The sequence below is a fragment of the Pleuronectes platessa genome, chromosome 13 (genome assembly GCF_947347685.1).
Source record: "Pleuronectes platessa chromosome 13, fPlePla1.1, whole genome shotgun sequence".
Classification (NCBI taxonomy): domain Eukaryota; kingdom Metazoa; phylum Chordata; class Actinopteri; order Pleuronectiformes; family Pleuronectidae; genus Pleuronectes; species Pleuronectes platessa.
Genome location: NC_070638.1, coordinates 9,289,878 through 9,304,411, shown reverse-complemented (window position 1 = coordinate 9,304,411; position 14,534 = coordinate 9,289,878). Strand labels below are relative to the sequence as shown.

General features: G+C 43.6%; 2 protein-coding genes across 3 annotated transcripts; one reads left to right on the top strand and one right to left on the bottom strand.

The window, feature by feature from the left end:
- On the top strand, positions 1-9,591 carry sharpin (SHANK-associated RH domain interacting protein). The gene is made up of 9 exons (XM_053437266.1): positions 1-101; positions 4,354-4,528; positions 5,148-5,240; positions 5,324-5,465; positions 5,565-5,655; positions 5,750-6,035; positions 7,162-7,268; positions 7,731-7,829; positions 7,928-9,591. The coding sequence occupies exons 1-9, from the start codon at positions 36-38 to the stop codon at positions 7,979-7,981; spliced, it is 1,113 nt and encodes a 370-aa protein (XP_053293241.1). The 5' UTR covers positions 1-35; the 3' UTR covers positions 7,982-9,591.
- On the bottom strand, positions 9,330-14,249 carry gpaa1 (glycosylphosphatidylinositol anchor attachment 1). 2 transcript variants are annotated; one of them, XM_053437262.1, is made up of 13 exons: positions 14,155-14,249; positions 13,682-13,802; positions 12,972-13,151; positions 12,729-12,840; positions 12,483-12,630; positions 12,157-12,258; positions 11,820-12,016; positions 11,535-11,731; positions 11,277-11,430; positions 11,092-11,163; positions 10,817-11,010; positions 10,308-10,478; positions 9,330-10,225 (listed from the first exon to the last, which is right to left on the bottom strand). In XM_053437262.1, exons 2-13 carry the CDS (start codon positions 13,753-13,755, stop codon positions 9,982-9,984), a joined length of 1,845 nt encoding a protein of 614 aa, XP_053293237.1. In that variant the 5' UTR covers positions 13,756-13,802; positions 14,155-14,249; the 3' UTR covers positions 9,330-9,981. The 2 variants fall into 2 exon arrangements, with proteins under 2 accessions (XP_053293237.1, XP_053293238.1); XM_053437263.1 differs by having other exon boundaries at positions 13,682-13,795; positions 14,155-14,242.
- Positions 14,250-14,534: the final 285 nt, after the last annotated feature.

Genomic DNA, 14,534 nt, shown 5'->3' with positions numbered 1-14,534 from the left:
GGGCGGGCAGCGAGACCCTGCGCCTCCAGCTCAGCATGGACCCGAGCCGGGCCGGAGAGTTCCGCCTGGCGCTGCGAGACACGAGCGGAAACCGCAGTGTGGTGAGAGCCCGTTCACCTGTGCAGTAGCAGAGCAGCCTCCATGTTAGTGAGGAGCCACATATTGTGTTTTATATCCACACGGGCCTGAACACAGCCTGTCGTGGAGCAGTCAGCCACAGACACGCAGCTCCACAGACTCACATTCAGGCTTTAAATCACATTAGATCTCCTCCACTTTGTGTTTTGATCATGACAACACCACCACAGACTTCCCCCCGTGGATCCACTTTGACGACTCGCTGTCAGACATTTAGCTGAACCATAACTTCTATCTAATGTTCTCATCTGACAGTAACTCAGATTAACTCCTAACGAGTTTACACATGTTCTATAACCTGCAGCTTTATATTATCTCTGAGTTACAAGTGCCCTAGTTCAGAGCGCTTTTAGTTTCACTTTCGATTCCTCGCTTCCCATCAACACCATCACTCTTATGAGAATCATAACAGCAACATCGGGGAGGAAACCGTTCTACAGTGACTCTCTTCGGTTTCCCTGTTGTCCCCACGACAAGGAAACAAACAACCGCTTTGTTCAGCCTTGAATTTGTCCCATGTGTCATGACAGACGTGTAACACATGTACTATGACAGTCCACTCTCTTGATTCTTGTCAGACGTCTCTGTAAAAGTCCCTTTTTAGAGTTCCACACATGATTCAGCACCGAGAACAAGGTCAGCTTAGACCCAGACTCTCTTCTCATTATACATCATAACATAAGACTGGGCTTTCCACAGGGATATAAACATGATGTTATCTGGTCGTAACAGTTCAAATACTGTGCCTCTGTTACATTCTGATGCAACAGCTCCTTAAATACACACTGTTCTTACTACATATTCTCTTCTACCTGATTGTCAACATGGGACTTGATGAAAATGGAAAAGTAGGAATTAGAGAATTAGGAATGAACCTCCACTTTGTTTCACACTGAGCAGGAGGAAATGACTCGGGGATGAAAAGGATGATGTTGAGAAAAAGTATTGGTCACATATATGTTACTGCATGAATTTCCACCACATCGTTTCTTCATTTGAAATTATTTGGAAAATCTGATATGACAAATGCTATTTCTAGAGAATGCGTCCTCTGCTGCTGCTGTTCTCTGCTGAGGGGCTGGTTGGTCTCAGGCAGTAGATCAGTGCAGGCACAGCAAACTCCCCCATGCATTTGATAGATTCTTATGAAACACTTATAGTCGTTTAGTAAACATGTTAATTGTGATGCGCACGGTAAAATACCATCAGTTATACAGAGTGGCCCAAATGAGCTCTAATGAAGTTACCAGCTGGATGTAAAATAGTTGCTTGCTCAACAACCAGCACTTTGTGGAAAAGCCCTGATAAGAAAAAAATGTAAACTATGAAACCAGACAAATGAAGGAAAGCATCTCTCAGCTTTTGGCAGCGTTATGGTATTTGTTGCGACAAACTTCCTTTTGAGTTCCTGAGTACTGACGGTAACACGGAACAAAAAGCAACGATAACATTCAGTTAACAATGTGCAGCAGTTAGTGTAACATGACGTTTAGCCGCCCTGCAACGGTTCAGAGGTAAATTCACCTTTATTAACACATCAGTGCACAGTTTGCTCACATGAGGCTTGAAGTTCACTTGACGCAGCGTCAACGGTGTATAATGCATGCTTTATACTTCATGGTGTACACTTCATGGTGTGTACGCTTCATGGTGTACGCTTCATGGTGTACACTTCATGGTGTGTACGCTTCATGGTGTGTACGCTTCATGGTGTATACTTCATGGTGTGTACACTTCATGGTGTGTACGCTTCATGGTGTACACTTCATGGTGTGTACGCTTCATGGTGTACGCTTCATGGTGTACACTTCATGGTGTGTACGCTTCATGGTGTACACTTCATGGTGTACACTTCATGGTGTATACTTCATGGTGTACACTTCATGGTGTACACTTCATGGTGTGTACACTTCATGGTGTGTACACTTCATGGTGTGTACTTCATGGTGTGTACACTTCATGGTGTACACTTCATGGTGTGTACACTTCATGGTGTGTACGCTTCATGGTGTGTACGCTTCATGGTGTACACTTCATGGTGTACACTTCATGGTGTGTACGCTTCATGGTGTACACTTCATGGTGTATACTTCATGGTGTGTACACTTCATGGTGTGTACGCTTCATGGTGTACACTTCATGGTGTACACTTCATGGTGTGTACGCTTCATGGTGTACACTTCATGGTGTATACTTCATGGTGTGTACACTTCATGGTGTGTACGCTTCATGGTGTACACTTCATGGTGTATACTTCATGGTGTGTACGCTTCATGGTGTACACTTCATGGTGTATACTTCATGGTGTGTACGCTTCATGGTGTACACTTCATGGTGTGTACGCTTCATGGTGTACACTTCATGGTGTACACTTCATGGTGTATACTTCATGGTGTGTACACTTCATGGTGTATACTTCATGGTGTGTACACTTCATGGTGTATACTTCATGGTGTGTACGCTTCATGGTGTATACTTCATGGTGTGTACGCTTCATGGTGTACACTTCATGGTGTATACTTCATGGTGTGTACACTTCATGGTGTACACTTCATGGTGTGTACACTTCATGGTGTGTACGCTTCATGGTGTACACTTCATGGTGTATACTTCATGGTGTGTACGCTTCATGGTGTATACTTCATGGTGTGTACGCTTCATGGTGTATACTTCATGGTGTGTACGCTTCATGGTGTACACTTCATGGTGTATACTTCATGGTGTATACTGCATGGTGTATACTTCATGGTGTACACTTAATGGTGTATACTTCATGGTGTGTACTTCATGGTGTACGCTTCATGGTGTATACTTCATTATGTGTACGCTTCATGGTGTATACTGCATGGTGTATACTTCATGGTGTACACTTAATGGTGTATACTTCATGGTGTGTACTTCATGGTGTGTACTTCATGGTGTATATTTCATGGTGAATACTTCATGGTGTATAATGCATAGTGTGTACTTCTTCATGGGGTATAGTTCATGGTGTATAGTTCATGGGGTATAGTTCATGGTGTATACTATTTACAAGCAGGTTTTACTGCATCTGATTCTTGCCTTTTACCATTGTATCTGAGTTTCTTCTGTACTTTTCTCCCTTTCAGGGCTCACATGGCTTGTTCACTTTATTTTAGAGAACAAATTTACCCTGCGGTGCTGAAGAAGGTTCTTTGAAATCCTGTTGTTTTCTCTGTATCTCAGGGACAAGTTCTTTGTTCTCTCTCAGTATTACAGCTGATTACTGACTGTGGCCGCTTCGACCCCAGCCGTAGAGAAGCATGATCATTCTTGACGTTGACCTTCTTTTGCACTCGGCCAGTCTCACCTCCTCAACTCTCGCAGTCCTTTGTTCATCAGATCCACTCTGCGCTTTGTTCCCTAAAATCTGACTTTGCCTGGAATCAACTTTTCATCTCATGCCAGACAGATTCCCTCCCTACAATCGAGATGCTTCTTGATTTGCATGGTTCTGCTTTGATCCCAGTTTCTTTTAGCTTGTCTGCCTGAGCTGGCAGGCTTTTCATACACAGTATGTACAGACATATACACACACACACTGTCTGGCAGGAGGCAAATCCTTCTTTGCTGTCTTTGTCTAACCCACAACAGACGTCAGTGCCCTAATGTTTCTCTACATTGCCTCAGTAAAAGAATAGATTATACTCGACAATCCATTCGCCTCCAATCTCCGTTATTTATGACACGTCTTTCACTGTCAGAACGAAGGTTTCACTTGCTTTCTGTAATATTTCAGGGAATTATTTCTCCTTTCTCTCTTTATCGTGGTCGTGCAAAGTGTTTCGCGTTAACGGCCAAGAAAAGGTTACCATGGGTTTATCTGCAAATTCCAACCAACCTCTGTTTCCCAAGGGCCTGAAACTAAATAATAATAAAAAAAATGGCACTGTCGAGCAAATCAGTTCAAATTCATAGATGAATCCATCTGCAGATAATTAATTAATAAACACTTATTTAGAATTTTCTCTTTTAAGCAAAGGGGAAAAACATTTGCAGCTTTATCTAATGTAAGGATTTGTCTGTAAATGGAAGATTTTTACATTTTGGACTGTTGGTCAGAATTATTGATATCATTTTTTCTCTCTTTTTTGTAAATAGAAGTTAATGACATGCACCACATTTCTTTTCTTGTGGCCTTGCAGAAATACGACGACGCCTTTTGAGATCTGTTTATTTCTTGTTCCCCCTCAGTTCATTGCCGAGTTCGACCTGCGCTCGGTGCAGTATGAGGTCAAGTCCCCTCGCTGCCATGAGATGCGACTCGAGGCTCCACCACACGACTGCATCCGCTTCAACTTCCGCTGCGACCGGGAGGCGGAGGAGTGGGCCACAGTGGTGATGTCATCACTCAGAGAGGCACACAGAGGTGAGTCTGACCGATTCTGTCTTTATTCCTCGACCTGCTGTGTCTGTGAGATGTTGTTTTTTGTTTTTCAAATGCAGATGAAGACATAACCTGCTTGGTGGAGATAGTAAAATAAATACAGGAATAAATAAATAAATTGCAGCCGTATGTGAGCAGACACCATCATGGAAGTAAATTTGTCTTTTTTCTTATCTTTAAAATAAAGAGACCAGATGAGTAGGATGTTAATCTCATTAGTTCCTCACTGTCCGTTAAACATTTAAAACACAGAGTTGTGGACATTTCCAAAAGTAAACAAACAAGTGGTTTAGTTGGTCTGTGTAAACCAAAGAGTTATAAAAAACAAGACGAGCAGCAGCACGTTTGTTAAGTAGAGGATGATAATTGCTGCAATTAAAAGTTAAAATGTAATGTCTGTAAATTAGACATGAGCCAAATATATGAAATACTTCAGTGAAGTAAACATAAGGAATCGCTCGATTGTGTGTCTGTGACGTGAAGTCTGTTCTGTGGGATTAAGGTGTGTTGCTGACTCACACGTTGGGTCTTTATCAGCCAAACGCAGCCAGAACAAACGCTCCTATCGGTTGATATTGTTGTCCCTTCTCTCGTCTGACAGTTGCAAACATTAACCTGTACGACTCAGAGGTCAGACAGGACCCTACGGTAGCAGCCATGGAGCAGTGGAGCGCTGCCTCGCTGCCGGTAACTGGTGAGTGTCGCCGCGTTTCTTCCCTCTCTCAACCAAACATGCTCCGAAACGGACGCCCCTGAACGCTGCCTCGTTGTTTGCAGAGGAGCTGTGTCTGGAGCTCGCCAGGGCCATCGAAGCAGGCGACACTCAAGCTGCTTCCCAGCACGTGTGCGCCCTGGCTCGACAAAAAGCGGTGCTGACAATCCAGCTGTCTGAAAAGAACTACGCAGAAGGGGAGATTAGGTGAGTGGCATTGCGCTAAAGAGTTAGTCAGAGTAACTACGACTCATGGGTCTTCCTGGTTGTGTATTTGCAACTCACGGTGCTGTATTTGTGTTGCAGTCTGTCAGTGGTTGTGGAGGATGTGTCGTCGTCCTGTTGCGTCACAGTGAAAGTGTTCCCCTACATGACGGTGGCTGCCCTCAAGCAACAGGTTAAAACAAACAATGAATTGACAATGAGATCAAAAACATCATATAGTTGCTTTGGCAGCTCCAGTGACCTCCTCCGCTCTTCTTCTTCTTCAGGTGTTTCTCGAGTACGGTTTCCATCCTCGCGTGCAGCGCTGGGTGATCGGTCAGTGTTTGTGCACCGAGCCGAGGTCTCTAGCGTCGTACGGCGTGCAGAAGGACGGGGACACGGCGTACCTCTACCTGATCTCCGCCCGGCAGGCCCGCGTCACCCGCCAGCTGTTCCAGCAGGACCTGGAGAGCGCCCTCCTCGCCCCGCCTGTCCCCCCAGGCAATGGACCCATCTCGCAGGATTGGAGGGCTTATAGCACGCTGCCCTCGAGGCTACCACACAACAACCAGGGTCAGACTGATCTTTCCATACCTTTTAAGAAACAGCTAAAGATTTGAAATAGGATGGCTAAAAAGAGGGTTTCATTTCCTACAGTGAAGGATATTTATGCAAAGTGCAGTACATGCTATGTCAGTCTTTGGTGAGTTTATTGTTAGCATAAAAGTCTGAAAATATGTAATGTATTTGGTTCAGTACTTCAGTCATCTAGCCCAGGGGTTTCCAAAGTGGGTGTCGATTTTTCTAAGTAAAGTCCAACATGTGTACAATCAAATCAGTTCATTTCTGGATATTTCAAAGTTTGATAAAAAACACTTTGCTCAATAAGTTCAGAGTGAGGCTGATATGCCTGTGTTCAGGACCTCTCTGACTACCTACATACTGAATATCAAACATTTGCACTGTATAGATTTGAAGATTTTTCAAAGTAAAGTCCAACATTTTCACTGTGGAATACATCATATCAGGATACTTCAAAGTACTGTAAAAACACTTTGCTCAATGAGTTCAGAGTGAGTCTGATATGCTTCTATTCCCACTTGTATGACTAGTCTCCTGTTTTGGAATCTGTAACTGTCCAACAGCGATATTTTCCATTTCGCAGCGTGAAAGACTTTCTTTGTGTTTGTTAATTGTGTCTAGCTCTTTGTTTATTAACTTATCCTTTTATAGGGATAATGCTGAGGTTAGATTTGGGTACCTCTTTACACTACACAGAAAATCAGTTTTTCTATAAAATATTACAATGAAGACAGACATCACCTGCGCCCTTTTTTATACTTACTGTATATGCTCACTCAGCCCTGCTGTTTATACAGGGAGTTTACCTCTCTTCTGGTTTTACTCTATTTCTTAAATTGCTATAAAATAATATCATGGCTGTAAGGCTGTTGTTATTTTGTGTTGTATTAATGCCCGTGTTTGCATAGGCCTAATAGTGCGTGTGCGTGGCGCAACTTTATATAACACATCCAGGGTCGATGGGGGTCACAGTCTCTGGCACCGTTATTTTGGAGTGTTCGAGTACAGAGTCACCACCGGGAAACGTGCCACTCTGTACAAATACTGCATGACTAATAGTAAATACTCCATTACTACACAGGACAAAGCACAGAACTTGTCTTTTTTTTTCTTTTAGGCGGCGCAGGAGGAGGCGGAGGCGATAGACCAGCTGATATCAAAGATGTCCTCGACTTAGAGAATCTGCGCATGAGTGATCACACCAACAAAGCCAGTAAAACACAGGTAACTGTATGACACCAGTCTGTATTGTTTATAAGTTCATCATTGATCCTGTAATCGATCTACGTTAAACTCTGCTCAGACTGCTGCAGGTTAAAAACCTCGATAATTTTGAAAGTACAAATGTGGGAAATGGCCAAATTGACCACAAAATCCAAAATGGTCGACTTTCTCATGCCGTTTTTTTGCATCTGGTTATGGCGCTGTTGAGCCATTTGGCCACGCCCATTTCAAATTAATCCAGAATATATAACTTTTAGTCCCTGAAAAAGCCCAAAAAAGGAAATATAAATGAAATACCTCTCACCGTAGGTACTCAGGCCCTAAATATCCTTACAATTCCAATAGGCCCCCCCACTGTTCGGTGCTCAGACCTTAATAAGGTCAAATAAAGTTTTTTCTCTGAGCTGTCAGACTAAGAAGAAAAGTAAAGTGACCTTACCTTAACTTCCCGCCCCTCCGCAGACCGAGTGGGCGTGTCCCTCATGCACTTTCATCAACAAACTGTCTCGTCCGGGCTGCGAAATCTGTGCCACAGCCCGACCCGACACACACATCCAGCAGGTACGGCACCAGATCTCCACTATTCAATGAACTTGTGCTTCTCCACTTTACATTTCCCCTCAGTGACAGTCACCTCTTTTTTTCTTTCTCTCTGAAAGGAGAAAGGGAGGAGAGAGGAGCGGGGGGAGCCTGGTTTGAGCAGCAGCAGCTGACTGCCCATCATCACCACCCTCCTGTTGCATTATCTCACTCACACACACATACATGCACACACACGCAGAGTGAGGATGCTGCATCCGCCACATACATGTCGACAAAAATACTCCCATGCAGACTGTCAAGTGCACTGAGTCGTCCGACAGCGAGCCGGCTGCCGACCACGTCTGAGGCGCTGTAGCACGACACAGGCTCAGACCGCGGTGGACGCTCGGAGGATGAACTGCGGCATCAAGCTTTGACCATTCATGATGATGATGCTCCTGACATACATCTGAATTTGGCCAGAACTCTTTCTTATTTATTTTACAGGGTGTGTGTGTGTGAGTTTGTTTGTTTGTGCGTATGTGTGTGTGTGTGTGTGGTGCAAACAGCAAAGTCTGATTTAATATTTATTTTAGGGAAGAGAGAAGTGATTCCTTCTTGTCTGAAGTCGAGAGGACGTCATACTTCAGTTTCTGCCGACTGTGAAGCGAGAGGAAAGGTGAAGCTCTGTGGGAACATCCCAGTCTGTTCAGGTGTGTTATCTGTCGGTGCCAAAATGTAGGGAATTGAAAAAAGAGCGATGGAAAAATGAACAGAAGTAACGATGTTGCGTTTACAGGGTTGTCAAGTGCTTTTATTTTTTATAACGGTGTATCAAGTGTATTATTTTTAACAAGATCCGTCAAATAATTGATGTAGATTTTATCCTTTGATCTAATTTTACCCGATTCCCTCTGGGCTGTGACAGCGATGGAATGATCTGTTTTCAGTACATAATACTGTTAAAAACTTGCATTAGCTGAATAAACATAATGGAACTAAACCAATCATATTCTACCTATTGATCTATTTTTCTACAATTAACTGATCGATGGACAAATTGTTCATCAGGTTTTACTTGCAATCAGCCGCGTGTCTTCATGGATTCCATTGGTTGATCCACCAATAAACGTATTAAATTGCCATGAAATCCAGTTCAGACATTTATGGTTCCCAGAGAATGTCAGCTAAGGACATTGTTGGTTCCCCCAAGTTTTACTCTGGTATCACCTGCAGGTTGATATTTTTTGGCTTCCAGTGAAATTTCTTGATAACATTTGAGAGCTGGATCCCGAGCGCATCCGTAGGGATCACTCTGCAGGGGTTGTCCTGACATGTTGCTCTGAGGAGGAATTGACTTTCTGTCTTTCCCTCTTGTGCCTCTGTTTAGTAACGTTTGGAAGTATCTTTCAAAACATCCCTCTGCTAGATGGATGAGCAAAAATTAACTGTGTAGATATTCTTCTTTGAAGTTGACATAATTTCCTTAGTTTTGAGGTTTTATTCAAGTGCAGTAAAATAAAGAAAATGCTCCAAACATTTGCACATTCCAGTCTTTTATTTTAGAATTCATAAATATAAAATAAACACGTAACAAAGAAATTTATCAGAACAAGTATAAAAATATTAGATGTAGTGATGTTTGTTTGTTCAACAGATGCAGGTGAATGAATGTCTCATGCTGCAGGCTGTTCATTGACCAATTGGTGTCTTTCTGTTTCCCCCATAGAATAAACATGTTGATTATTATCATATCATTATCATCCATAAACAAAACATTAAATGCAACAAAACATAAAAACAGTGCAGTGTTTTTCCTTATGCGTCAAAAACAAAAGACAGAAACCACAATAAATCTTTTTACAGAAGGCAGCCCAGTAGTTACTTATGTAAGATCATCCCTTTGTTCACTTAATAATTTGTAAAATGTTGGAAAAAGAAAGTTTCTGTTTATCAAGAAGGCCTGGTTGTTCTCCATTGTTTTAAGAATTGAATACCTGGAGTTTGTAGTTGAAATCTCAACAAATAACAACAAATAAAAGTAGGAGGAGTCACTAAAGTCTTTCCAAGTCAGGGATAGATATTTATCTGCTTTTCAATCTCCAGTGGATTTAACTCCCATTCTTCCACCTGAAGACAAACCTGAAAATAACTCAGAGGGGTTTCTTTCAAAGTCCTGCTTCATCAGTCTCTACTTCCAGAAGAGGATGTTCCAGAACAGCAGCCAGCAAGGATAGACCAGCAGGGCTATCAGTGGGTAGACCAGAGAGCCGTACAGGCAGTGGTCCAAGATGCCCTGCGAGATGACCGACAGGTAGAGCACCCAACCTTCCTGGAAGCTGACGGGTATTTCCTGCAGCTCTTGGAAGAAAAAAACGGAGAAGAGGAGCGTGCAGGCCGGGCTGAGGATGACCAAGACGAAGGCCGACAGAACCCTGAGTGGAGAAGAAGAGGAGAGCTCAATATCACTGCCATTGGACTATCACCTCTACACCTCACTAAGTGTCCCTTTCTTACTTTGGGACGTGGGGTGTGACGAAGGCGGCCACAGGAACCAGGGTGAGAGCCAGGATGAAGCCCAGGGAGAAGTTGATGAGGGCGGTGCACCCCAGCAGCACGGCCAGGTAAAGCACTGCGACCAGCTTCAGCACCTTCCAGCCCTGCTCCGTCCCCTCGCCCGATAGGAGCCTGGACCAGGAAGAAGATCAAAGAACAGCTCACTCTCCTGCATCACACTGATCCTGAGGTTGCTCACGTACCACATGGTCATTAACACCTGCTCAAATTAGAGATTAAAGGAGTTTTGAACTACACAGGTAAAATTTAATTTCTTATATCTTACATTGAGACTGTTCTCACATTTTCACAAACCCTCTTCTATTCTTCTTGTGCAACAGGATTTCACTGTACATCTCACACTGCACAGTTGTCTCAGAACATTGGATCTCTGAACATATAATACATTGGTCCAGACCAAGAAAAGAACATTGAAACCAAATTAGAGGTTATTAGGGATTAGTAATTACCTGTGTGTGTTATGAGGCAAAGCCAGCCCAGCCGTGTAAACAGCAATGGCAGTCAGGACCACGGCCTCGGTCTCAGACACCGGGAAGTGTTCCACGGCCAGCTCCTGGAAACGGATCGGCAGCAGGTACAGAGCTACTCCAGTCAGGTGGCTGATCACCAGAGGAGTCATCACAGACAGCACTCCTGGATTCGACTGCCGGGAGGAAACAGATTTTATTTCAAGTGGTGATTTATCAGCTCTTCGGAAGTTAATAATTCAATATCTTCTTCTCACCTGCTCAATGTCAATGACGCCATCTTCTGTCCTCGGTGGTGGAGTCACAAGTTGAACCCACAGGTCTAAGGCCTGTAGCATTGTCAAGGGAAATTGTGACACTTACAATTGACATTAAAAAAGTCATAGTTTTAACAAGTAATTGCACCTTTTCAAATTCTAATTGAATGATTATAAAAGGATACACGAAGCAACAGAATGACGGAGAGCAGGCCGAAGGCGGGCATGTAGTAACCAATGGAGACAAAGTGAGAGAGTGATGGCATGAGGTAGAAGAAGTAGGATTGGTGCAGACGCTCCAGAAGGTTATTCAGCTTACGATACATTCCTTCCAGGAGTCTAAAGGATGTTCAATAGGACAAAAACAGCAGTTAGCAGGTGTACAACCATATAAATACATTAAAGCCAAATACTAGAGAACGTCCATAGAAGCTCGCTCTGACCTGCCGACGGTGGTGGCGTCAGTCTTGTACTGGCGGAAGCTGTTGATGCCCTTGATGGTGGCGGCCTCAATGTGGTAGCGCAGGAACAAGCCGTGATCCCCCCACGGTCGCCCACTGGCCTGCTTCATCACCATCAGCATCATGGTCTGGACTGCGTGGCTGTAGCCAGATACACTGTCCCAGTCGTTCCTCTGCAGCTACAGAAACAGATAAGAGCGTAATCTGACCTTTCCAACACAGAGGTAATCAACGCAACCCAAGAAAGAAGAGAGGAAATGTGCCAACCTTGCCCTGGATGGTGCACAGGACTCCTATCTTCTGGCAGAAGGCATAGAAGAGGTTGGCTAAGTCCAGGTTGGGTAACTGGCCGTTGAGGCCTTCCAACACCAGATCTAGGCTGGTGATGAGGTCGTGGCTGAGCTCCAGGGACAGAGCAGCCTGGATCGAACCGCCGCGGCCCTGCAGTGGAGACCAGTCCATTCCTGCAGGAAGTCAATTGAGAAATTAGTTTTGTTATGAGCTATGAAAGAAAGTGGTTGAACTCTCCAACTCAGACTGTTAATGAAGAACTCAAAACTAGCATGGATATTTATTGGTGTGGTTTGTGAGAGCAGGTGATCACCTGTAGTGTTGGTGTGGTGGTAGCCCTCCAGCCAGGCCTGCATACCAATCAGATCATGCTCATTCACCAGGAAGATTATATCCTTGGCCAAGTAAATCTGACCTATTGAAGAAAACAGCAGGAAAACCAAGAAATCCTCATTTACATTGTGTGAAGCCAAAACACTGATGTTAACCTGCAGCGCATAAACTGAATGAACTAAAAATAAATAGATAAATAAAATGCACCAACTGTCCAGTATACGTATTTTAAATGTTGCATTCAGGTAGAGTGTGTTGTTGTGGACTATATGTATGTCTATAACACAGACTGGGGGTGACACTCACCCCTGAAGTACTGAGCCAAACCAAGCAGCAGTCCCACCGCCTGGTTGTTGTCGTCACCCGGGCTGCAGCGAGCGCTCAGCACCAGGGCTTCAGTCCGTGGAGCTCGAGGGGCCCGAAGGATCCCGTATACATTTGTGCCTTTCACCATCTGAATGTAATGGGGATCCACCAAAAGAGCATGATTATTATTTCAAAATCAGTAAAAAAGTGAAAAAAGAAGATTGTGAGACCAAAAATGTAACTCACATATCTCTCTTTGTTTTCATCGGGAAAGGGAAGGGTGCGAGAGAAGCTCTGTGTAAACACTTCTAACCCTCTAGCCTGCATCGTCCTCACCAACCAATCCGCAGGCATCCCACTGCAGAGACACAAGTGATCACACTACAGCACAACAACAAATACTATAGAGCTTAGCATGGCAGATAAAACCAGGACAGAGCATTAAATATTTAACAACTGACAGATTATATTCAGGCGTTAACGTGTTACCCAGTTTTCTTCTTATGAGCAGCGAACTCTCTGCCGGTGGCCAGCGCCCTCTCCCCCGCTGGAAACCGCTCCTCCACCATGGTGGACCCCATGGCGTTCTCTGACATGTACGTCCGCAGAGTGAAGGGCTCGAAAGCCAAACCCATGAACCAGGCCACGCCCGCCATGTAGCAGATCATACTGAGGAAGTGACAGGGAAATGACAGAAATGATATAAAAGGCATAGACACACAGGTGTACAGTGGCTGAATATAAAATGTCTGTTGTTTGTGAAAACCCCATCACGCCAGCGGTACTTTGAAAATTCATGCCTGTCTATTCGTGGACTTACGGTACAGTTCATTGGAGTTGAAAGGTTAAGTGACATTTATTATTGACGATTGATTTGATTTACACACAAGACATTAACAAGTTTAATGAAATGGAATATTATATAAATGTTTTAATGAAAATTTAAGGGGAAGTGTCTATAATTTAATTATATCATATTGAATATCTTTAATTCTCTCAAAGATTCTACAGTAAAACCTTCTGAAACTTGACATACACACAGTGAAAGCCACCATGAACAAGACTGAGAGGAAATATTTGTGTCGCCTCTCAAGGATTTTTTCATGTTAATATTTAATATGCCCAAGTAATGAGTGAAATACGAATAGACGCAGTCAAGGTGGGGCTGGAGCTCCCAGGTTCTCGGGCTGCAGACTCACCAGATGGGGCTGTTGAGGCGGGTGAGCAGGTTGATCAGAGCCCGTCTCCGGTTCGGGTCCGACAGCAGACCCATGTTGTCGTCTGCGGTAACACGATCCTGAAGCCGTGGCACACTGGACCCTGAAGGCAACACACAAACACACACACACTGTCACTTTAACATTATAAATACGCAAATTAATAGAAATATAGATATTTTTTTATCACTGACGATCATAGACGCTTAATATCACTAGTGTTAGTTAAATGTGACGATGTATTAATCAGTGACTGTGTCGGTTTTCTGCTGCAGCATCTATTGACAGCTGTGGTTAGCCTGATGTTAGCAGCGGCTAGCCTCCTGTTAGCTAGCAGGCTCACGTCGCTGGACGGTAAAACAGCCGCCATCTGCAAAACCGAGGTGTTTATTCAAAGTACTGTGTGAATCACTGAGGCAGATTCACTTCTGAACGGAATAAGTATGAAAACCAACCTGTTTACAGGCTACAGCCGGTCACATCCACCTGCCGGGGTGGAGCTCATTCACAGCAGCTAATAAAAGGTCTTCAACTTCCTTGTTCCTGCGGGAACATTGACGTGGCGGACGGACTTCCGGTCGAAAAATAAAATAAATTCATATCCATAACAAATATAAAAAACGAAGCACAAAAACAGTATGTGAAATACCAGAGCTTTGAGTTTTAATTCGCCTATACTATCAACAAATTGCTTTATCATTGGTGTTAGTTAAAAATTGTATCAATCAGCAAAATGAATTGTTTGAACGAGCACAAGTTTAACATAAATTTGATAAATTCAAGATATTGAAAAGATTTGACTTTTTCTGACTTGCCTAAACTCTTGACATTGTTG